This window comes from Dermochelys coriacea, chromosome 5 (genome assembly GCF_009764565.3).
Source record: "Dermochelys coriacea isolate rDerCor1 chromosome 5, rDerCor1.pri.v4, whole genome shotgun sequence".
Classification (NCBI taxonomy): Eukaryota; Metazoa; Chordata; order Testudines; family Dermochelyidae; genus Dermochelys; species Dermochelys coriacea.
Genome location: NC_050072.1, coordinates 42,021,984 through 42,047,550, shown reverse-complemented (window position 1 = coordinate 42,047,550; position 25,567 = coordinate 42,021,984). Strand labels below are relative to the sequence as shown.

Genomic DNA, 25,567 nt, shown 5'->3' with positions numbered 1-25,567 from the left:
AAGAAATGATCAGTTTAAGAAATACAAATGGGGTTTATTTCTCTCACAATTACAGCAACAAAAATGAGTAGTAGTTCAGTTGAAGTCAACGCTGTTGCACATATATATAAAATCAGTGTGAGGACCTTATCCAAAGCATACTGAAGTCAGCAGGAGTCTTTCTATTGACTTCAATGGACTTAATTTCCAACTTAATTTCCAACTCATCTGATTAATTTAATAGGGAAATAAACTTGGACACCAAAATTCACATTACTGCTTTGCATTCACAATGCTACAATTAAGGTCTTGTTACAATTTTCATTAGAGTCTTAATTTTACAAGAGGCAAAAGTGAATAAACTATTTATTTTAAAGGTTAAAATGCTTAATAATTCTTTGGTGCTGTAACACGAACAGATTTTTAAAGCAACTTTGCCAATGATTAGGGCTGAATGCTCAAAAGGAGTTAGGCACCTATGTCCCCGTTTAGGGACCACTATGATGCACAAAACATCTGTTGAAACCATGTAAGTGCCCTCACTTGGTGCCAAAGTTTTTATAGAAAAAGTACCCTGGGTACTGAAGTTTCTGCCCCTGATCATTCGCACTGCTGCCTCCCTCTAGATGTCCGAAAGCTCACCTCAGTCCCAGAGTGATTCACATACCACTATAGATAGGTGTTTGGCTGCCTAACTTACCATAAGGGCCCGATCTGGTAGGCATGGAGGCTGCCTATCAGATCGGGGCACGGGGAGTGGGGAGAGGGGAGAACAAAACAGTTGGGGAGGGGGCAGAGGGACATCCCTCATAACTTTTCGCCCAGTGGTGGAGCTACTCACCTGGGAGGTGGGAGACTGGAGATCCCTTCTCTCTGGCCTAGATCAGAGAAGTCATGTGTATGTGAGAGAGAAAGCACACACGAGAGTAACTTTGTAGCCTGGTGGCTAGAACACTTAACCATGATGTGGGAGTGCCAGGATTCAATAACCCTGCTGCAATGATTCTTTCATTATTTATCCACAGTTTCAACAGGAGATACTGAAGTCCGGGCACCTATCTTAGGCTTTGTGAATAGCAGCGATATTTCCAGGTCTAGCTCCTAGAATGGATTTGTCAATTTATTTATTTTAAAATAAACTACTACTACTACTACTACTACTACTACTACTACTACTACTACTACTACACTGATTTCATTAAAAACTATTGAGAACTCATAAAGGTGCATTGAGGTCTGAATCTTTTGATTCCTTCTTTTTAGAACATAAGAACGGCCATACAGGGTCAGATCAAAGGTCCATCTAGCTCAGTATACTGTCTTTTGACAGTGGCCAATGCCAGGTGCTTCAGAGCGAATGAACAGAACAGGTAATCATCCAGTGATCCATTCCCTGTCACCCACTCTCAGCTTCTGGCAAACAGAGGCTAGGGACACCATCCCTGCCCATCCTAGCTAATAGCCATTGATGGACATATCCTCCACGAATTTATCTAGCTCTTCTTTGAACCCTGTTATAGTCCTGGCCTTCACAACATCCTCTGGCAAGGAGATCCACAGTTTGACTGTGAGTTGTGTGAAAAAATACTTCCTTTTGTTTGTTTTAAACCTGCTGCCTATTAACTTCATATGGTGGCCCCTAGTTCTTGTGTTATGAGGAGGAAATAATACTTCCTTATTTACTTTCTCCACACCAGTCATGATTTTAGAGACCTCTATCATATCCCACCTAAATTGTCTCTTTTCCAAGCTGAAAAGTCCCAGTTTTATTAATCTCTCCTCATATGGCAGCTGTTCCATACCCCTAATAATTTTTGTTGCCCTTTTCTAAACCTTTTCCAATTCCAATACATCTTTTTTGAGATGGGGTGACCACATCTGCATGCAGTATTCAAGATGTGGGGGTACCATGGATTTATATAGAGGCAATATGATATTTTCTGTCTTATTATCTATCCCTTTCTTAATGATTCTAGAGTGGTAACAGCTAATTTAGACCCCATCATTTTGTATGTATAGTTGGGATTATGCCCAGCCTGGGAGTGATAGCCTGCAGAGAGATCTCCCCCAGAGACTGCAAACTGGGGAAGAAGAGGGGGTAAAAGAAGGTCAGTGGGGATCTGGGAAGTGTGTCCAGAGAGTCTGTCCTCTCCCATCCCCAGGAGGCAAATCTCTGCTTTTCTGTGATAAGAGTAGATTATAATAATATTTGCTGATGTCACTATTTATAAAATACAAAGCATCATCAGAAGCATTCTTTGCTAGATGAAATCCAAAAAAATGTGAGTTCTAGTCCTGCTGATTGCACTAGAACAGCAAATAAGATCACTGTTCATGTTGAAGCCGGTGTGATACTGACGTGAGTAACTTTGGCATCAGTGCTGGTAAGAATATAATTTCCAGAATTAAGGTGGGGCAAATATAATTTAGCATAAAGCAGTGGTATGAACATGAATACTAGCATTGATGAGGTGACAGTGAATTTGAACTTTCCACAGGTATTTGCATTTCTGACATCATACACATCATCTTGTACATTTCTTTGTTATCTAATTTATCAGTGTTGACAAAACTTGAAACAATGCCAGACCCTTTGATAAGGCAGGAGATTAAACTTGTGCTGGTTCCACAGATTTTGTTTCCTTTTTTGGATGAGGCAATCAGATATTGCATGAAACAGTTGTTAGAATAACCTAGTTTTCTCAAAGTAAATCCCAGAGGTTCTGCTTACTAGAAACAAAATGAATTGCAAAGTGAGGCTAATCAGTGTGCCATTCTTCGTAAATGTGAAAGAATACATTTAAGGATTAGATGAAAATAGTTGCTGTCCCTGCGGCTACTAATATGGTTTGCACAAAACTTTAGCTAAGATCACCAATTAATTTTTGCTAGTGCCTAGACTGCATACTTTTGATGTGTCACAGTATCAGTGACACAGATTAAGCATTTTTTTAAAAACATTATAACAGACATATTAGAAAGAAATATCAAGAAGTTTAAAGTACAACTCAACTAACCACTAAGGGAAAATGCGAACTAGGGAAGTGAGATACGTAGGCAACTTTTTCTTAGAGCTGGAAAGGAGTTATGTCATGGAAAAGGGAAAAATGTTTTTTCCACAAACCTCTGATCTTCGTATGCTCAGAGCACAATTATTCACTTAGGGGAAAATACTCACCCCTGCTCTAGTTATTTTATGCAGGGTAAAAGGACCAGACAGGCATAAAGGATCCTAAAAGAGGAGGTTACTTACCTGTAACTGGAGGTTCTTCAAGATGTGTGGTCCCTATCTGTATTCCACTGAGGGTTATGCGTATGTGCCATGTGCCTGATGCTGTAGCTTTTCAAAGTAGTACTGCTCTGCAGTCTGCACGTGCACCCGCATATTTCGCTCAAAGCAATTATGGGTGAGGTGGACTGGCTGCATCTCCAGTTCCTTTTCCATTGCAGACCTACGGAGCCACAGCAAAGGGGAAGGATGGTTGGATTGTAATATCGATAGTGACCACAAATCTCTAAGAACCTCTAGTTTCAGGTAAGTAATCACTTCTTCTTTGAGTGATGGTCCTTATTGTATTCCACTGATGGTGAGTGACAAGCAGTACCTAGATAGGAGGAAGGTGTGAGGAAGATAGTGGAACCAGAGAAAGGAGGAGAGGACCATTGTACCGAATGAGGTGTCCATCACAGGATCACATACCATAGCCTAATGAGAGAAAAAGGTGTGTATGGTACTCTACATCAGTGGTCTCCCAACTTTTTGGATCGTGCACCCTCAGGGACAGCTCTAGGGAAGTGCAAAAAAAAAAAAAAAAAAGAAAGAAGAAGAAGAGCTGCCACCGGCATACTGCCGAAGACGGAGCGGGGAGAGCCGAGCTGCTACTGGAGAATCAAAGGTCTGGGAGCGCTGCTGCCGCTGTGCCAGCAGCACTTCTTCGGTGGCGCTCCTCCTGGCGTGCACCCCCAGGGATGATCTTGCACACCCACTGGGATGCACGTACTCCACTTTGGAGACCACTGCTCTACATGCCCGCCTTTCCTATGTCCACAAGGGGCACATTGTGGAGCGTGCGGCTGTGGTTAATGTTTACACTCTTGTAGAATGGGCTTTTATTCCATCTGGTGGGGGGATGCCTTGACAACTGACACCAGCTCATAATGTACCGTAAGACCCACTTAGAGATTCTCTGGGTGGAAATAGCCCATCCTTTAATTCTCTTTGCTTTGGTGACAAACAGCCTGAGAGACTTCTGGAACAGATTTGTCCTTTGTAGGTAAAAGGCCAGTGCTCGACACACATCGAGGGAATGAAGCCGCCATTCCTCGTTTGAGGCTTCTGGTTTTGGATAGAAGGTAGGCAGATGTATGGATTGGTTGAGGTAGAATTGGGAAACCACCTCTGGCAGAAACTCGGGATGCAGTTGCAGTGAGACCTTTTCCTTATGGAATGTGGTGAAGGTGGGGTTTGCCATCATGGCTCCGAGCTCACCAATCCTCCTCGCTGAGGAAATGGCAACAAGTAAAGTGACCTTCATGGAGCGGAGAGAGAGAGAGGGAAGAAAGTCAGTGGTTTGAAGGGAGAATTCATTAAAGAGGTCAGGACTAGGTTGAGGTCCCATTGGACAGTGAGAGGTTGAATGGGTGGATACTTACATAAATGCACTTCCAGAATCGGGTGGTCAACAGGTGGGTAAAAATCAAATGTCCTTCCACTGGAGGATGGAAAGCACTAATGGCGGCTGCATGCACTCTGACAGAGTTGAGAATGAGTCCTGAGGTTTTCAGGTGAAGGAAACAGTCTAATAGCAGGGGGATGCCTACAGCTTCAGGGACAAGACCTTGCTGTTGGGCCCAGGAAGTGAAGCGTGTCCATATGGCCTGATAGGATCGCCTCATGGAGTCCTTTCAGCTACTGGAGAGGATGCCTTGCACTGCCAATGAGCATTCTCATGCTAATGGAGGTGTCCATCCAAAAACCATGCTGCCAGGTGTAGCGTCCATGGATCTGGATGCCTCATTCTGCCGTTGTGTTGTGTCAGCAGTTCTGGAAACATCTGGAATGGAAGTTGTTTTGACATGTGGAGAAGAAAAGGGAACCAGAATTGGTGAGGTCAAACTGGAGCAATGAGATTGGCTGTCTCTCTCTCCCGCTGGAGTTTGTGGAGGATGCAGAGTCGGAGTGTGTGTGTCGGGGGAGAAGGTGTATTTCATCTGGTCTGACCAATCATCAACCAGAGCATCACCCAGTGAGTGGTTTTTGGATGGACAGGGGTGCTGATGCATGCATAATGTCTAGTAACTGATGCTGACAGTCCTGCACCTCTTTCACTGGGATCTGAAGAGCATTGGAAATTTTCCGTAGGGGTTTCTGAAAATGACGATGGTCCTCTGGCAGGGAGGAAAGTGTAGATGACACAGCTGCATCTGCAGATGATGAAGAGAATCTCTCCGGATCTGTTGGTACCCAGCTTCTTGGGTAAGGCAAAGGAGGAAACCGCCACAGAGCCATCGGCACTCTCTGGTAGTCACATTTCTGGAACGGAAGTGGCAGACTGTGCCGAACATCCAGGGTCTTCAGATTCATAGTCTTGCATGAATGGCAGTGCAAATGGAGCCATCAGAATGGGATGTGCTAGAGAGGTACACCAGCAAGAGGTAGACATGATGCAGGAGATGGAGCCCTCTGCAAAGGTGAGTGCACCTCCTTCCAAGGGAAACATTTTGTGAGGCCCAGGAGTGCTTCTGAGTATCCCTGGAATCAATGGTATCTGGTCTATTGACAGGGCCAGAACCAGTAAAGGACTGATAATTCACGGGATACTGGCAGAGCCGAAGCAGGAGGAGTACAGGGATCTGGCAAGTTTTATGTCACTCTTGTGAGTCTTGGAGTGTGTAGCTCTTCTGTGGCTGAAACTCGTGGATGGTGCAGCATCCTTCTTGGATTTAGAGGAAGACTTACTGCCATGCTTAAGTGCATGCTTCCGTTGCTCATGGTTAGGCCCTGATGCAGGGTCCGTAGCACTGGTACTGGTGGATCCAGATAGAGGCTCTGTGGTAGGGGGAGTGCTCTTGGATTGGTCAGGCCGACTTATGGGTGTGTGCAAAGGGGGTTTCCCCAGCCTGGATCCGACTTCGGCCCCGTGGCTAGCTCCATGAGGTGCTTCTTGAAGTGGAGAGCTTGGCCTTCCTGTGCACGGGCAGGGAAGGAGAGGCAGACACTGCACCTGGAGGCAATGTAGGCTTCCCACAAACAGTACAAACAGCATTGGTGTTAGTCGCTGATGGAAAACGAGCAAGGGCAGGAAGCACAGACTGCAAATCCTGGTATCTTCAGCATAATCCAGTACTCAGACCTCAGAACTTGTGGAGAGGGGAGGAAGAGAATTGTTCGGTGTGAAAAATTACCAAAGTAACGTCACAAAAAGTCCTTAATTCTAAAAACTGCTAGGAATTGCCAAAATACAACAAAAAGCAATAAAATTCTAACTGTGAATGAAAATAAGGACCGTTTTTGTAAAAATAATTTCAAAAATGAGTCACTAAGAACGAGAGAGGTTAGCAGAAGCTCTGACTCGGACCATGCGGTGGTGAGAAGAAACTGGAGATTCGGCCGTTCCACCTTGCCCTTTATCGCCTTGGGTGAAACCAAGAGGTAATATGAGGACGCATGAGCAGACTGCCAAGCAATAATACTTTGAAAAGCTCTGGCTCTAGCTCCAGAGACATGGTGCACAACCCTCAGTGGAATACAACAGAGATCGTCACTCGAATAAGCAGCCTTGGTTTTGCCTCAAAGAGAATTCCCTGGCATAGGTACTATAGAACAATGGTTTTCAAACTGTGGGTTGCGACCCAGTACTGAGTCTTGTAATGTAAGGTACTGGGTCATGGCAGCTCTGGTCAGCACTGCTGACCGGGCCATTAAAAGTCCCATCAGCGGTGCTGTCCAGCTAAGGCAGGCTAGTCCCTACCACTTTTGACACCGCGTTGCACCCCAGAAATGGCCAGCAGCAGGTCCGGCTCCTAGACGGGAGGGCTCCGTGCACTGCCCCACCCTGAGCACCGACTCCACACTCCCATAGGTCAGGAACCAGCCAAAAGAGAGCTGGGATGGGGGAGGGTGCCTGCGGGAGAGAGCCACGCGGAGCCACTTGCACTCCTCTGCCTAGGAGCCGGACTGCTGCTGGCCGATTCTGGGGCACAGAGCAGTCCACGGTGCCAGAACAGGCAGGAAGCCTACCTTACCACCTCTGCTGCACTGCTGAATGGGAGCCATCCGAGGTGAACCTGTGCCCCAATCCCCTGCCCCAGCCGGGAGCCCCCCTCAAACCTGGAGCCCCTTCCTGCACTCAGGAAACTCTGGGCAGCCCTCGGAGGCTGCTGTAATTTAGGCAAGCCCCCAAGGGGCTGTCTATGGTACTCTGCGAGCCTGTCCAGTTGCCAGCACATCACAAAACAGGAGGGGTCAAAATGCCTTAAAACCACCTCAGCCACCTTCATGCCCAGGAAGTTCTTTGCTTCTAAGAGGCACAGCACATATACTCACTCTTTTCTTTTGAACATTGCAAGGTCATGTTTAATATATTTCCACATCCTGTTAGGCTTGAGCTACACCAGAAAATTAGGTGAGCATGACTAAGTCATTTAGGGGTATGAAAAATCCACACCTCTGATTGGCATAGTTAAGCCAACCTAAGTCTCTGTGTAGACAGCACTAGGTCAACAGAAAAATTCTTCTGTTGAACTAGCTACTGCATCTCAGTGAAAGGCCTAAAATAGTGTATGCATGCATTATGTTACACTTTCCCATATTCACTGATATGGATACCCATTCTTTAAAGTCAAGAAATGCATCCCTCTGTAACAGTACAATACAATTTAAATTAGATTCCACCACCAAATATTCCCAAAGAAAAAAAATGAATTTTTTAGAAAACAAATCTTAGCATTTTTTCTGTAGGTCACAAACAAAAAATTCCTGATACTTGATGTTTTGTTGATTTCACTGGAATGCCCTTTAATAATGGCATTTCAAATTACAGATTGGGCCTTATAGTGAAGGGGTAAGAATAATAAAATTTTGCCAGAACTTAAAAATAATGAAGAAATCCTCTTCCAGTAATATTAATTATTTGTCAATGAAAAATGAAATCATTCACCACTGTAAAAGAAAGCAATGTAATTACTGTGTTAGTCAGAAGGATTTCTGGACTTAATAGTTTATTATGATGAACACAGCAATGTTGTTGTTATAAAAGTTTGTTTTGAAAAAAAAAAAAACCACAGTCAGGACACGTAATACTATCTTTGAAATTGCTTTTGCACCCTAACACACAGGGATGAGCAAATAGTGCACAACAATTTGTGGGACAGCTGGAATTTATTGTGGAACAATGGGAATCTGCATCACCTTTATCTGAACTTTGTCAGTTTTCAGGAACAGCTAACAGAGCCTCCAATTCTGCAAAGCATGTAAGAATGTGGGTAAATCAATCTGTATTCAGAAAAGCCCTTAAACACATGTTTAATTCCCTGAAGTCAATGGGATTTAAGCACATGCTTAAGTTCTTTGCTGAATCATTGCCAGTATGAGGAACAGTGGACATTCCGCTGGTTCACAACTAGACCTCTCCTCCTCTTCTGCAGTGAGAAAGAAAAATGCATTTCATTCTTCCCAGCCAGTGGTGGAGAGAGCGAGAGGTTGATTGGAGCCTCAGGACGCTACCTTAATAGCAATTAAACAACAACAATGGGAAAGTGGAAGAAACAGGGAAACACTAAGCAGATCCAAAACATTTTCACATTCTCAAGTTTCTTCTTAAGCTAAACAACTGAAAATTCAGTTAATTTGTGAGAAACCTAGAATGGTAAACTGGATTCTTAAAATGACTAAATCAGTGCACGTGTTATATTTCATTCACCCTATTGTTCTTCCTGTGGTAGATTGCATTCACCAATTTGAGTGCCCCCTTGCGTTCAAGCAAGGTTTTGCCATTCTGTTCAACTCCCAACACCGCCTGCAGGCCATCAGTCAGCCTCATCAGATCTTCCATAGCTTTTCCCTCTGGACAGATCACTCAGTCCAAAACCCCTTCTGGGGGTATAACATACTCAAAATAGAACCAGTTCCTTGCTCTTCAGGGCCCATTATAAACAAAATAGTTTTCTCACCCTTCTGGGCTGAATTTCTCTCTCTGGAATTGAATGACCAGGATTCTTTCTCGACCTCCTGCCCTTGATTGTGGCCACTAACGGACCCTGGCCCAGCCTGGAGGCAGCACAGGAAGCATCCTTTCTCTGGCTCCACCCAAGAATTTTCTTGCTGACAGCAGGCAGCTTCTTTTATTTTGGACAGCTAGGCCTTGATTGGCTGTTGCTGGTCCCCAGCCCTTCTGGATGCTGGAGGATCAGATCTCATAGGTTCCCAAACTGGTGCACTTTTTCTCAAAGAGCACTGTTTCCTGGGGCAAGGTGCATCAGAGCAGCAGAGCCTCTGAGGTCTGGTAAACCCTGTCACACTTCCAAAGAGCCCATACAAATTTTACCTAATCGGAGTGGAGAAATTATACTACTGCTGGCCAGAAATTGGTTTCTTCAATCATCATGTTTTGATACCTAGATGCTATGCTAATGGGTGCCTTAGATATACCTACACTGAAAGAAATTTTTGAAAATGAATAATGACAAAGATTTAAAGGGATAGGATAAAGATTGGGCCTTTACTCCAAAATGTAAGTTTTATCTTACATAACCATGCCTCATATATTGAAAAGGTTTCATAATAAGGACTGCAATCACCTTAAAATTTACATGTTTAGGATGTATAACCCAGGTACAGCTAGAAGTCTGAATTTCTAATATTCACAACATTCTCTAGGTCATGATAATTTTCTTATCCTAAAACCTTTGGTCTCAATTCAAGAAAGCCTCAATTTCTTCAGGATAGCACTTAAACACAACCTTAAGTCTCACTGAAATCAATCAGACTTAACAACAAAATGAAACATGAAACTTAAGCTCAAACTTAAATGCTGCCCTGAATCAAGGCCTTAGTTATTATATACTATTCTCTGATGCTATTACCATAGTTTAAACATTATTATTATAACAAAAAAGGTTTTATACCTAAAACAGGATCCTTAGTCTTTGTTGTAAGTTTCTGAAGGTTTCACTGTTTCTTTTGTACTTGTGGCATTTCAAATATGTCCTATGTGGCTATTTGGTTTTTATCACCATTTAGAGATTAATGAGTTATTTTAAGGAACGGTACTAATGTTCAAAAGCTGCAACTGAAAATATGATAGTTAAAGAAAATCGATTTTTTTTTAAATTCTTTTAAAACTCTCAGCATACTGAATAAATAAAAAAACTGTATAGATTAAATTTGTCTAAAGTAACTTTCACGGTAACATATTCACAGTTTTACACTACAAAGCTATGAAACGAATGATAGATTTTTCAAATATTTGATTAAGTACTGGCAAAATGCTGAAGAAATTCAGCATTCGAATGAATTATATGTTTGATGTAATTCTTGGCATCACTACAGTAAATGTCAGATAAAAGAAAAACATCTTATTTAATGTAAGGTCTTGACAGCAGTCTGGCATAGCTAACAACCTTATTCTCAAATTGGAAGGCTGGTTATAATCAAACTTGTAAGGAGGGAATTAGGTTTTTCCCCTCCTCTTTAAACCATGTAAACACTTAAATGTGCTCTCCTCTGCCCCCCACTACACACCACTCTGTAATTACTCTAAATGTTTTGAATCTGGAACAAACACAAGCAGACAAATATGTAGTATGTATAGTTTAAAGTATTAATACCAAATGTGCTACTAATATTAATAAAGAGCTGTCAGCAGCTGTCAAAGTAGATGTGTGGTGGAAGCACAGACATCAGGCAGTAGCCTCATAACAGAATTGGGCCCTGATCCTGCAAGGAGCTCAGTATGACTACACCCTTGTGCTCAGACCGATCCCTAATGACTTCAATGAAGATCATCCCTCTTCCTCCCAATACGGTTATCGTATCTGACTTTTAGTTCTTTAATGAATGAGAAAGATCGGTGGCCTCCACGAACAGTACATATAACATGTACGAACCTTCATGAGGACAAAATACCAGGTACAATAGAGCTTTTAAATATTATGGAAAAAGGCATAATAAGAACCAATCACTGGAAGCTGAAGTCAGACAAACTCAATTAAGCACAAGTTTTACAAGTGACGGTGATTAACCTCAGGAACAAACTAACAATGGAAGGGTAGAATCTCCATCTCTTCATGCCTTCAGATGCTTTTCTGAATGATATACTTTAGTCCAACAGTTATGGGGATAAATACAGGAATAACTGGTGAAATTTAATGGCCTATGATATGCAGGAGGTCAGACAAGGTGATCTAATGGCACCTTCTGTTCTTAAAAATCTATGAATCTGCTAAAGTATGTCACAGCTCACGTGTACTGAGAAGAGATCCCAATGTCCATCCCACATACTCTTCCCAAAAAGATTAAGAGAAATCAGGTGGTAATGGAATGATCTCTTACTACAAACAAGCAATTATTTTCTGTGATAAGAAGCTGTTTTTAAGCCACGCAGATATTTTTTTTAGTCTGTGGATTCAGAAGAGTCTAGATGCACCAACATTTATTTTGCAAATTTAAATGCAAACAAATTTATTATGTAAATTAAAATTCAGATAGGTAATCAAACATGACCAAACGTAAGAATTAAATTATGGCTTATATGAGCATATTGTTTGCTGGCTATAAAAAACTTTGAACATTTGGGCAAACAGAAGTATTTGATCATGTGCAATAGTTAAATTTTTAAAATGAAATAAATTGGTAGGTTTTTATTTGTTTAAAACAAAGCAATTTAAGGACGTTTATATGTCTAATAATTTGCAAAATGTAATCTTATTAAAAAGAGATGTTTTTGGAGTACCAAAAATACCAAGTACTATACCGAAATGCCTCCTTTCCAAGTCCCAAATATTTGAGATTGAGTTGTACAAACTGCAGAATATCATGTATACAAGTCTACACAGAGACGCAGAATCTCTCACCCAAGATCTCAAACTGGAGAAGGAACATGGGAGGCCTTTTGTCCCCTACTGCCAGCAAGAATGATGAGGTACTCCCCATCCCAATACATTTTTGAAGGAGGGGGCATGCAGGAGTCATCTTACGTCTGATGGATCACTTTCACGGATCATCAGTCAGAGAGAAAAATATCATCATTAGGAAAGGTCATCTCTTTAAAAATTTTTGTTGAAAAAATGAAGATCAAGCAGGGATGAATCAGAACCTCATGTTGGAATATTACAGGCACACAATTAATACAGGTTTCATAGTAGCAGCCGTGTTAGTCTGTATTCACAAAAAGAAAAGGAGTACTTGTGGCACCTTAGAGACTAACAAATTTATTAGAGCATAAGCAAGTGAGCTGTAGCTCACGAAAGCTTATGCTCTAATAAATTTGTTAGTCTCTAAGGTGCCACAAGTACTCCTTTTCTTTTTACAATGAATACAGTAGTTAGAAAGTGAAAATACCTATTAGGTCATCAATATTTATTTCTCTGCCAATTCAAAGTTGTCACAATACATTTTATAATATTTTGTCCAGTTGATTAAACATTTCAGGTGACTAGGCATCCACTATCTCCTTGGGAGACTGTTTGGCAGCCTAGTATAGTTCAATGTTAAGAAGTTTTTCCTGATATTTAACTTAAATGTCTTAGGTCAGGTCTACAAATAAAAGTTAAGTCGACTCAGCTATGTCACTCAAGGGTGTGAAAAATCCTCCCACTCCAGCAATGTAGTTAAGTCAGCCTACCTCCCTAGTGTAGACAATAGGTCAACCAAAGAATTTTTCCATCAACCTTGCTACTTACTGCCTTTTGGGAAGGAGGATTAATTATGCTGACAAGAGAACCTCTCCTGTCGCTGTAGTGAGTGTCTACGCTGACGTGCTACAGTGGCGCAGATGTAGTGCTATAGCTGTGTCGCTGTAGCGTTTCAAGAGAAAACAGCCCTGAGATCCTCCCAGTTAGTCCTTCTTATACATGTTCATTTGACACTTAAAAAATTCTTCTCCCTTCTTGGTGTTCACATTAAGTGGCACACTAACAGCTAAACTAATCTATGTATCGATATTTATATAGAAGTTAAAACAAAACAAAACAAAACCTTTTGATCTTAAATGAGTCCTTCCAATCCTCTGATCATTTTTGTCATTCTTCTCCAAACTCTCTAATTTTTCAATATCTTTCTCACAAGCTGCCATGAACTGAATGCAATAATTCAGGTCCTTCTTCCTGGGGGAATTATGCACCAAAAATTTAAAAATTATGCGCACAATATTTTAAAATTCTGCAAATGTTATATGTCAAAATAACACAATATAATCATGACAATTTCAATTATTTTGGTAATTTATTTCAAAATATCTATCAGCAACTATGTCTGAAACAGTACCAAAACAAAAAAATTCCTCCAGGAGTAGAGTGTTAAGGAAACCCCTACAACAACCCAGTCCCTGTTTTTCTGCCCCCACCCCTCAGAGCCCAATAGGGGTACCAGACACCACCCCCTAGCCAGACACTCGCATGAATCCCCTTCTCCTCAGACCCCAGATGTTTGCACATACTCCCTATCCCCCCCCAGCCAGACATTTGCACACACCCGCTCTCCACCAGAGCCCGACTGCGGGGCCCCCCCCAGCCTAGACACTTGCACCCCGCTCCGCAGCCCAGACACTCGCATCCCCTCCCGCTCAAACCCCAGCTGTGGGACAACCCCCAGCCCAGACACTCGCATGCACCCCCTACCCTCCCACAGAGCCCTGCCACAGGCCCTCCCCACCAGCCAGCCAGACAGACAGACACACACACACACTCTCTCTCTCTCTCTCTGCCAGAGCCTAGCTGAGGGGCCCCCACCAGTCCACACACACCCCTCACAGCCCAGCTGTGGGGCACTCCCTAGTCCAAACATACACACTCCCTTCCCTGCAGAGCCCAGCTGCAAGCCCTCCCCCTGCCCAGACACTCGCACTCTCCCGCCTCCAGCAGAGCCAAGTGATCCAGAGGGAGAAACAGTCTTATGCTGGGTGCTGGGCTTGTGTGGAGATTTCTGCACATCACCTCCTTTCTTCAGGGTGTGCTGAGAAATGCAGCTGCTGGGAATCCTCCAGTTCCCTCCCCACAGCAGTGTCTTCTACTTGCGTGTGCGCTCTGCTGGTTCCAACAACCCCTAGTGGCGGCCCGCAACTCTGCAGCCCATTGCTTTGGAGGAAAAGGAAATTCTGCGCAAAAAACATTCATTTCTGCACAAATTCTGCATGTGCAGTGGTGCAGAATTCTCCCAGGAGTATTCAGGTGCACTCACATGAGACATGTACATGAAGGGACTAATATTCCTTTGCTTCATGAGTGCTGCCTCTGAAGCACAGAATCACATGGGCCTTTTTTTTCTCTCCAAACAGCCATATCACACTGCAAATTCATGTTTAATTTGCTGTCCACTACTATCTCAACATCTTACATTATCATTGCTTCTCAGATTTCCCCTACTGCTGGATATGTGTCAATTTTTAAAAAGAGTATTAGTTTGCATTTCCTCAAGTTGAATCTTATTTTCTTTTTTGCCAAAGTTTCTATTATCTCTAAATTCCTCCATATTATTTCTGTCCCACAGTTCTCAACTCCACCTCATTTAGTATTATCTGTGAATTGGTAGTGTGTTACTTTACTCTTTCTTCCTGATAAAGAAGATGAATAAAAAATGAATTAATGAAGATGTTATAGAAGACTATTTCCAACACCAATCCATGCAATATCCAATGATAGAACACCTCACAACTTGATGCACTGCTGTTTATTGCTCTCCCGTGTTTCATGTTTTTTAATAAAAATTTCAGTATACTTACATGGCATATCCAATTTGAATACTTGGATCCAACATCATTCCCTTAACTTACCAGCTATACAACACAATTTAGTGGGGTAGAGTGACAGAAACTTATAGGGAGAGGTTGTAGATACCACACTGGTCCAGATCTTACAAAGACTAATATGTGTTTAAACTTATTCGTGTTACATGTATTTACATTTTGCTCACTGAGTAGGATTACTCACAATGAATAAAGTTAACCAAGCAGGTAATTCTTTACAAGATCAGGGCCATACTGCCCAAATTAACATTCCAAAGCATCTAGCAAGTGAGCAGCCTCTCTGACTATGTAGCCCACAAAATTCAAGGAGCTTCAAGAGGTAAGCAGTCTCAGAGGCTGTGGTCTATCTTCGCAGTGTATTTTGTAGCTTTCTATAACTCTCAAATAGCCAAGCAAAATTTGTTTGCCTAAGTTTTCTTAGAAATATCTGTTACAGACTTGACCCCTTCTATGCCATGTTTTAGTCAGGAGTACAGTATCAATTTATGGATGCAAAGAAAAGGTAAAGCTGACAACACTACTGTTACCTGTGATAGGACAGAACTATGATAAACATTAAAAGCAATACTGCTAGCAGAGAAGGACTCCCAACAGCCTTAACTTCGGGGAAGTTGAATCTTGATTAAACTTTGTGCCGTGGGTCCATCTCTAATTATAAGGATGTCAAGGCTGAGGCAAAAGGATGCACTGTCATGAAGGAGGGGCAGTTGGGCCAAACCTGAGCGGTGCTGCTACGCTATGCACCAGGCTGCAACAACCGCAGCAGAAAGCCAGGCCCAGTCCTGTGGGACAGGAGCTGCCATTACAGAGTAAGTATGGGGTGGGCTCGCTCCTTCATTCCCCTCCTCTCCGGGCAGCAATTAGGGTTGCAGTGTGAAGGTGGAGGGTGCTGCTGCTGGTGATGGTCAGTGCTCCTTGATGGGGTGAGAAGGTGGCAGTGGTGAGATTTATGTATATTGTATTTACAGCAATAGTTGAATTTTCATACCTGTGACTTTACACATCATTTCCCCCTTAAACTGTGACCTTTTTTAAATTTACCCTGACTGCTTCATGATTTTTGCTCTAGAAGTGCTGTGACAAATCTGCAGCCCTAATCATAACTGAGATTTTAAATCCTTTCTTTATTTACAAGCTCAGATTGCCCCACGCTGTCTGAATTTTGGCAATATTCACAACTCAGGCATTGTTTTGATATTACACCAGAGACAATCTGATACTTCATCTTTCAAAAGCAGATTAGAAAATTTGTCTAACCTTGCATCTCTGTATGGCTATGTTTTACTTGCTGAAGGTTCTGATAAAATATTTAAACTCAAGGAAACCTGTAGAGGGATTAGAGAAGTAATTTAGCTAAAAGGATTGGAAAAATTTATTAAAACACTGGACAAGGCCAACCCAGAAAAATTACTTTTGACTAACTAACTTTAAACCTTCACACCGAATTTATTAGACACTAGAAATTCTTTCAAGGTAGAAACGGAAGATTGACGTTTTTGTTGAATAGACTACAAGATACTGTATGATTTGAGATTATCCTACAATGCCCGCCCTCTCTTCCCCTGTAGCAAAACTAGTCCCCCCCCCCCCCCCAGTGGTATAGTAATAGAAATAATAATACAAGAGAATATGATATTACAGTAAAAGCTTTGTTATCTGGCATGTTGGGGGAATGAGGGAGTACCGATTAGTCAAAAATTCCAAAGAATTATAATACAATAAAATGAATAAAGTATAAAATAGTATACAGGTTGTCAAGGTTCCTTCCCCACTCTGAACTCTAGGGTACAGATGTGGGGACCTGCATGAAAGACCCCCTAAGCTTATTCTTACCAGCTTAGGTTAAAAACTTCCCCAAGGTGCAAACTTTGCCTTGGCCTTGAACAGTATGCTGCCACCACCAAGCATTTTAAACAAAGAACAGGGAAAGAGACCACTTGGAGACGTCTTCCCCCAAAATATCCCCCCAAGCCCTACACCCCCTTTCCTGGGGAAGGCTTGATAATAATCCTCATCAATTGGTACAGGTGAACACAGACCCAAACCCTTGGATCTTAAGAACAATGAAAAATCCATCAGTTCTTAAAAGAAGAATTTTAATTAAAGAAAAGGTAAAAGAATCACCTCTGTAAAATCAAGATGGTAAATACCTTACAGGGTAATCAGATTCAAAACATAGAGAATCCCTCTAGGCAAAACCTTAAGTTACAAAAAGACACAAAAACAGGAATATACATTCCCTCCAGCACAGCTTATTTTACCAGCCATTAAACAAAAGAAAATCTAACACATTTTCTAGCTAGATTACTTACTAACTTAACAGGAGTTGGAAGGCTTGCATTTCTGATCTGTTCCCGGCAAAAGCATCACACAGCCAGACAGAACCCTTTATGTCCCCGTCCCCCCCGCCTCCTCCAGATTTGTTAGCATCTTGTCCCCTCATTGGTCATTTTGGATCAGGTGGCAGCAAGGTTACCTTAGCTTCTTAACCCTTTACAGGTGAAAGGGTTTTGACTCTGGCCAGGAGGGATTTTAAAGCACTGTATACTGAAAGGTGGTCACCCTTCCCTTTATATTTATGACACAGGTACTCACCAGTTCACTAGTAGTACTGCACTGCAGAGTAGTTAGTTTCTTGAAGCACTTAGGTGTATACAGGTAAAATCTTCTATACAGCAGGTTATCTTATGACACTACATATCACTATGGGCAGCGCATGGCATACACCCAGATCACTAAAAATACACTTATTACTAAAACTATACTGAACATAATTAATCTTTCTTTGATGATTCAGAAGGCACTTCAGGATCTTGCAGTGCCTCAGGGTCATCATTATCAACATCAATTATCATCGTAGATGTAAAAGGTGTAGGAGATTGGGCTGAATCTGTAATGACCCTATGACACACCCTGGAAGCTTCTTTTTTGAACAAGTCCCTTATATCAGCTTGCTTACTTGTCTTCTGCCTCTTGTGCATAAAAGGAGAGTGCAGAATGTACAATTGCATAACCTCCTGGGCAGTATACTAGTCCTGGTTACTAGATTGAAGATTTGTATTGGGAGATATCAGAAATATCGGTTAATAGAGGTTTCTGGTTGATAAAGTGTCAGATAACACAGCTTTTACTGTATCTAGTTACTGTATTTAAATTAGAGATTTGAGATTTCATACAGACTTTGTTTTGCTTTTCCCCCACCCCTGAAATGGGTTATATTTGACATTTCTTTCAATCACAGATATAACTAGAAATGCCTGCAAACTGATGTGTTCAACAAGTACTTGGATCTTTTTTTAATAATCACTTAAGCCTTTGAGAAAGTACACCCTGATTCTGAATAGCCTCTTGTAAGGTGGTGATTAGCCCATCACCTTGCAGGCTCACATAATGCATATAATTCAAAATAAACAAGTATTATTTTTCACATAATACTGCAATATTAAATATTTTAATATGTTTAATATTAAATTAAATATGTTTAATATTAAAGAGATAGTTTGGGAATTTCAAAATTTTTTAAAACAATGTCCTGTTACTAATTTTACCTTTGACTTTTAAAAAGAAAAATTCAATTTATTTTCATTATGCTGTTCTTTTCTTTCTTTTTTTTTTTTTTGTACTTTGGATTTGACAATGAAGAGAAACTATTCAGTTCTACTTGTTTCTAGTTAATTTATATTCAGATTAGGTTCAAAATTCTTAGGGGATTGCATAATCTTCCAATGCCTGAGAGTGCTGAAAATTTAAACTGTTTTCACGTAAATTAAAAAAAGATTCATAATGACATTTCTATTAATATTAGATTTTACAAAATTCATCGCCAAGCACTAAACCTTAATTTTGGATTTGAACTACCTCTTGTTATTGTTCCTTTAAAATCACCTGAAGTGTGGAAAATGTTGTGACTATTAGTTGCAATTATACAAGCAGGGATATTTGTAGGGAAATCTAACATTCAAGGGTCTAAGCCGATTGCTTGCTCAGGTCAAAAGAACTAAAATTGGGGTACTTAGTGTGATCATCAACCAGTTGATATACTGAAATGCTTTTTTTCTAACACACAGCTATCAAATAGTGATAGTGACATCGTTGAATGAAGAGGGCAAGAAAATACATTAAGCAGCAGCAGGAGGAAAAAAGACATTTCTACTGAAGTCTTATTCCTATAGCTTATGTCATGTAATATCAAATGAAAAAAAATGTTGTTCTATTGAATTATAGCAATGTTGCACTAATTGCCCACATACCAAATGCCATATCGAAAAAACATATCATTTATGATTTGTCTACCTATTGTGACCTGGTCAGGGAGGGGAAGTTATTCAAAGCTGGCTTATAAGATTTTCCTGTGTGAATGCATTGGTCCAATTTCTATTGGGGCTTTGAGAAATACAAACAGGGAAGCAACACAGAACAGAGAAACAAAAGCCTTCCCCCCCCGTCCCCAGATTTGAAAGTATCTTGTCCCCTTTTGGTCAGGTGCCAGACAGGTTACCTGAGCTTCTTATTCCTTTACAGGTAAAAGGATATTGTGCCTCTGGCCAGGAGGGATTTTATAGTACTGTATACAGGAAGGTTGTTACCCTTCCCTTTATATTTATGACAGTAGTATTGCCCTCCTTCGGCTCCTATGCATCGGGGCAACCAGGGGGATCCGCTCTGCACTATGCCCCCGCCCCAAGCACTACCCCCGAAGCTCCCATTGGCCAGGAACCGCAGACAATGGGAGCTGCAGGGGCAGTGCCTGCAGGCAGGGCGGCGCCCCTCTGTGTAGGAGTTGGAGAAAGGACATGCTGCTGCTTCCGGGAACCGCTTGAGGTAAGCACTGCCTGGAGCCTGCACCCCTGAGCCTCTCCCCGTGCCCCAACCCCTTGCCCCAGCCTCTCCCGCCCTCCGAACCCCTAGATCCCAGCCCAGAGCACCCTCCTATGCCCCAAACTCCTCATACCCAGCCCCATCCCAGAGCCTGCTCCTTCAGCCAGAGCCCTCTCTCCCTCCCCCCTCCTGCACCCTGAACTGCTCATTTCTAGCCCAACCCTGGAGCCCGCGTCCCCAAACAGAGCCCTCACCCCGTCCCACACACCAACCCTAATTTTGTGAGCATTCATGGCCAACCATACAATTTCTATTCCAAGATGTGGCCCTCAGGCCAAAAGGTTTGCCCACCCCTGATCTAAGTACACACTGGAAGGACAATGGGGCCCAGCTGTTAGCTTCAATGATCCTTTATCCATTTTTCCCAACATGCTGTAAATATTGTTTTGCAATGCTGAGATCTACTAGATTAAAGGACTACAAACTGTTAAAAAGGGTATTGATTCCTGGAATGGTAGGGGCACTTGCCAAGAAACTGTCTGTCTAAAGGAACATGCTGACAGAGTGAAAGGCTCTATGAGTATGTCTAAAGGAATTGGGCCTTCACAGATCCAGGTAGGCATTAAGGAGAAGCAAGTATTGTGTTTAGGCTTGTTTTTCAAGATACATTTTTTCTTAAATGTTTTTGCATGAAATAAATGATTCTGTGCTTTTAAGAAGGCTGTTTGGTTGCTGATTATTTAGGCTATGTTTATGTCACAGAGATCATGGAAGTCACGGAATCTGTGACTTCCAGAGACCTCTGTGACATTCTCTGTTTCAGCCCCAGGGCTCTGGAGCTGGCAGCCAGCAGGGCCCTGGCAGGGTTCTCGGGACAGCAGTGACAGGCAGCCCCCTGCAAGGTTCCAGTGACAGGTGACAGACTCCTAAGGGGGCCCTCCTCAGGGTTCCAGTGACGGGCGACAGCCTCGCGAGGAAGGAGGGGGACGCCTCGGGCGAGCGGCTGGGGGTGTCCAGTTTTCTCTTTGGGAAGTATGGTCACCCTACAGCTCCCAGCTGCTGTGGGCTGAGGGTGCCCCCCACCCCCAGCAGCTGGAAGTTTCTGTGGGAGGAGGGGGAAACCCTCAGGTCCCTGCCACCATGGAAACCATGGAGCTGCAGCAACAGAAGTCACAAAGAGGTCATGGCTTCCGTGAATTTTTGTTTATTGCCCGTGACCCGTCCGTGACTTTTACTAAAAATAACCATGACAAAATCTTAGCCTTACTGATTACCAACGTGGGTCTAGATGTGCAGTCTCTGAGCCTAACTCAGATCTGCTGAGATAATCACAGTTGATTACACAGGAGACTGCAACCCAGTAACTGTCAGAGTGGGAGAATCATGTGATTTCCATCCCAAGTAGAACGTGATGGTCACAGACCCTGAGAAGATGAGCTCCAAGAGAACAAGAAGAATCAAAAGTGCAGTTCACCTGGTAACTGCGATGTCTACCATATATATCTATATCAAACTGTGTACAGTCTTAGTAATATTCCTGTGCATCCATCTACAAACGGTTATATAAAAGAAATTTCTCTACTGCAGAGTTAGATCACAACATATGTTACTAGTAATTCTAGGTACATCAGAATAGATGCTCTGAATGTTTTCTTCATACTTTCTATTATCAAGATTTATTATTTGTTACTGTAGCACCTAGCAGGATGAGCTAATCACAACATGTCATCTTGACATTATCTAACTGTTTCAATATTGTGCTTCACTTAATTACGCATTAATCAACATTTCTTCTTTGACTGGACCATATTCATGTTTAACTTCTTTCATGTAGTAGCAGCTCTGTTTTAATCTTGGGCTCAGTAATCCTGCAATGGACTTTTGAATGTTATTAAATCTTTCAAAGTCGATGAATACATCATTCTAATAAACATTTGATCACAATTCTTTGATATTAGCGTAAGAAATAGATCACCAAGATAGTACTATAGTTCGCATGGCCTATTTTTCATTTATCTATTTTTAAATTCTATATCAAAATCTAAGATCTGAAACAAGAGTATAAAGGAAGGAGCTGCCCTGCCCATCCTTCTGTTCCTTTGTACCAAGCTCTGAGATGATAGACTCCAATGCACTGGGGATGGAGGGTGGGTCATGTAATGGACATATACAATACATCTTGAAGAACAACAGTTACAAGAAGATGACTTTTTTCTTCGAGTGATTTTGCATATGTCCATTATTAGGTGACTCCCAAGAAGTTTTCATTTGAGGTGGGTTAAGAGTCTCATTGTAAGGACTACAGAACTACTTTTTTACATTCTCATCTTCCTTTGATGCAGTAGTAATCACATAATATCTAGCAAAGGTGTGGGCTATGTTGCTGTTCTGTACATGTCCCACAACAGAGACATTTCCCACAAAACCATAGAGGCTGAATGTGCTTATGACAGGTATGACAATATCCTGAGCAAATCTTATGGAGTTAAGTTAAACTACTAAATTAAGTTTAATATCTTTGAAGTTCATTATTTTGTAAATGCAAATGTTTGTACACTATTGTTGGATTTTATATAGCTTCTTTAGGAGGAAGGATTAATGCAATCTCCGTGAGATAATGAGAACTTCAAAAAACTATGCTGAACAATACAGCAGACACAATTGATCTTTTACGACAATATATGTGAAGTGGAATTTGTAGGTAGTACGCGGGAAGAGGAGATTGCAAACCCCCATCTACAAACTCATCCTTTGAAGCTTTGCCCTGAGGAGGGAGTCTTTTGTCTGATGATCACTTGTTACACGAGGACAGTTCAAAGATCCAATCTGGATTTTCCAGGGACCAACAGAGTTAAAAAGGACTATTGAATAAATAGTTTAAGATGACTCAGACTCTTCTTGCTGATCCAGCAAATGGACAGGACTTCTGGTCCACAGAGGGCTCCAATATTAGGGAAGCATTGGAAAGAGCTGGGCTACTGAGGCCCCATAAAATAGCATTCTAGTTCTAAGCTGAGGCTGTTATGAACTTGTGACCACAAAAGGCCCCACGGGGGGACAGGTCTGAAGGACTTGCTTGCCCGAGACCATGTTGGAGCTAGTTGGGTGGATCTCTGGAAAGCTTAATAGCATGCATGTAGATTATTTTATTGTTTATAGTATGTTTTCTCTGTAATGCTTTTAAATATGCTTGCACAGGAAGTGCTGTGTGGTAACTTACAACTGTTGGCTATAAGTTTCAGAAAAGAAGGCAAGAGAAGCCTACTTAGGGAGCCTGTCTTTGGTGGGAATAACACAGTGAAGGCAGGGAACTGGTAAAGCCTGGAAATACAAGAGTCAGGAGGGAGAGAAAGATAGGTCTCCATCCAAGAAAGGCAATACCTAGGAAGCCAGAAACCTGAGAGTGAATGCCCTTGCTGTACGACTAAGGGGAAATTCAGGAGCAGTTGCCCTGAATTGTGACAGTGTTCTGGTTGGATACACAGAGCTTTTCTGAATGCCCTTGATCTTGCAACACATGACAAAAGAACTGGTCCACCTCGACAGTCTTTGCACTGTTACGGGATGCCCCTTCATTTGTTCCACAAAAAAACCAGGCAGGCTTTGTTCTTTCCAGATAAAAAACTAGTACTCGGCAAACATCCAAATTGCGAAGCTTTTGTTCATCTTTATGAGAATGTGCTTTTGGAAAGAAGACCACAAAATATATTGAATGATTGAGGTGGAAATCAGATACTACTTTGGAAAGAAACATAGGGTGTAGCTTATGCTGTACCTTCCCGTAGTAAAAACCATATATGAAGGATCAGTCACCAGAGCATGCAGCTTCTCTCTGAGGTGATGGCTATTAGAAAGGAAAACTTTGCTGAGATGTGTAACAACCAACTGTTGGCTAGTGGTTCAAAAGGGGGACCCATAAGGGATGAGTTCAAATCCCACTGTGGAGCAGGGGCAATCTTTCTAGGCCTTTAAGGAATGTGATGGTCATAGGGTTAGAAAATACAGTCCAATCCATAACACAAGAATGAAAACACCAAAATTGCAGCTAGGTGCATGTTGATAGAGCTGAATGCCAAACCTGATTCTGTTGAATGTAACAAAATAATCCAATATCCTTTGAATTATAGATTGCATAGGAGACACATTGTGGGTAGCCATCTAGATAGAGAACTGCTTCTACTTACTAAAGATAAGTAGCCCCGGTGGATAGTTCCCTACCGTTAAGTAGGACATTCTGCACTGCTTCCAAAAAGTGTGCCTCCTCTAGGATTAGTCACTGAGAAACCAGGCTGTGAGGTGTAGTGACTGAAGGTTCGGGTGCAACATCTGCCCATGATTCTGGGATACCAGGTCCTTCTTTAAAGGCAGGGCTAAGGGTTCACTGATGGACTACCTGTGCAGGCCAAGAACCACAGCTGTGTTGCCCAGGCTAGTGCAATGAGTATCGTTTTGCCTTGCTCTTGCTTCATCTTGAAAATGACCTTTGGAAATTAGCAACACCGGATGGTACTATAGGTCATACAAGCCTACAATAGTAAGAACATTAAGTATAAACTTTAATTTTACAATATTTTTAATAACTTTATGCTAATGAATTTAACAACTAGATTTTGAAGCACCTTGACTTTGAGCTTTGGTTGTGTGAAATAACCTTTCACACAGTTCCACAGTGTCCCAGACAGGGGGAGAGTTCTGTGATTTCTTACTTTGGGCATGAAGCCCTGTCTGCCTTGAGAAAACATAAGCATGAAATATGTGAATAGGTAGGAACAACTTTTCTAAGGCCACATCTACACTAGCACGTATGTCGGCAAAACTTTTGTCGCTCAGGGGTGTGAAAAGAACACCTCTGTGAGCAATATAAATGTTACCTGCATAAGCACTCGTGTATATAGTGTTATGTCAGCAGGAGACGTTGTCCCCCCCGACATAGCTACCCCTGCTTGTTGAGGTGGTTTTATTATGCTGATGGGAGAGCTCTCGCCCATCATCATAATACAGCTACACGAGCACTCTTACAGCAGCACAACTGTATTGGTACAGCTGTGCCACTTTAAGCTTGTAAGTGTAGACATGGCCTAAGTTAAAGGACAATGGGTTATGACCAGGAAGGTACCAGGTTCTAGTAATCAAAAGGCCATTTAGGAATCCTTACTATTCACTCAGAAAGAGGGAGGAGGTTGAGATCATTTTTGGTGGAGTCACTGTCTCCTGTTATTCTTTTAAAATTGCTTGCTTAGTAGAAACACACAAACTTGTGGACATGCCAACAAAACAGTACCCAAAGGAGGAAGGCCCCAAAAGTGGACCAAAGTCAGATATACCTTGCTTCATCAGGACTAAACAATTCAGCTGAGGTGAATAACCTGTGATCCCTGATTCTCAGTGGCAGATTAGCCACTGGGCCAATGGGACCCGTGCCTGGGGCCCTGGCCAATTGGGGCGCCCCCACGCCCTGACCCACTTCTCGGCAGAAGCAGCAGGAGGAGGAGGTGTCGGGGGGGGGACTGCAGGCAGAAGGAGTGGGGAGGGGCCCCCACTTGCTTTGACCCAGGGTCCCCCAAAACTGTAATCTGCCTCTGCCACCTGATGTGCTGATACACTATTGAGCTTGCTTGTCATGCCAGCTTGGGCACCTTTTTTACCTGTCTTGCTAAACCAAGCTACTATGCTTTCTCCAGCACACACGTAGGCAGGGCCACACCAAACTGCAGAACAAAACACACACTGAGATCAGTTCTGGGAAGGCTCAGCTTAAGGGACTTGCCCCAGCACTCAGGTGTCCATCTCCCTTGGAGTGCAGACCCAAA

The 25,567-nt window shown here is 42.2% G+C and overlaps 1 protein-coding gene across 5 annotated transcripts in view; it reads right to left on the bottom strand.

The window, feature by feature from the left end:
- The window catches only part of CWC27 (CWC27 spliceosome associated cyclophilin), a 207,556-nt gene that overhangs the window by 45,252 nt on the left and 136,737 nt on the right, over positions 1-25,567 (bottom strand). The window contains exon 12 of one of the 5 annotated variants that reach the window (XM_038401704.2): positions 8,586-8,704. The exons of the other annotated variants lie outside the window; for them this stretch is intronic. Coding sequence (XP_038257632.1) covers positions 8,601-8,704 — 104 coding nt within the window. The 3' untranslated portion in view covers positions 8,586-8,600. Of the gene's footprint in view, positions 1-8,585; positions 8,705-25,567 lie in introns of those variants that run through there. 5 annotated transcript variants of the gene reach the window in all.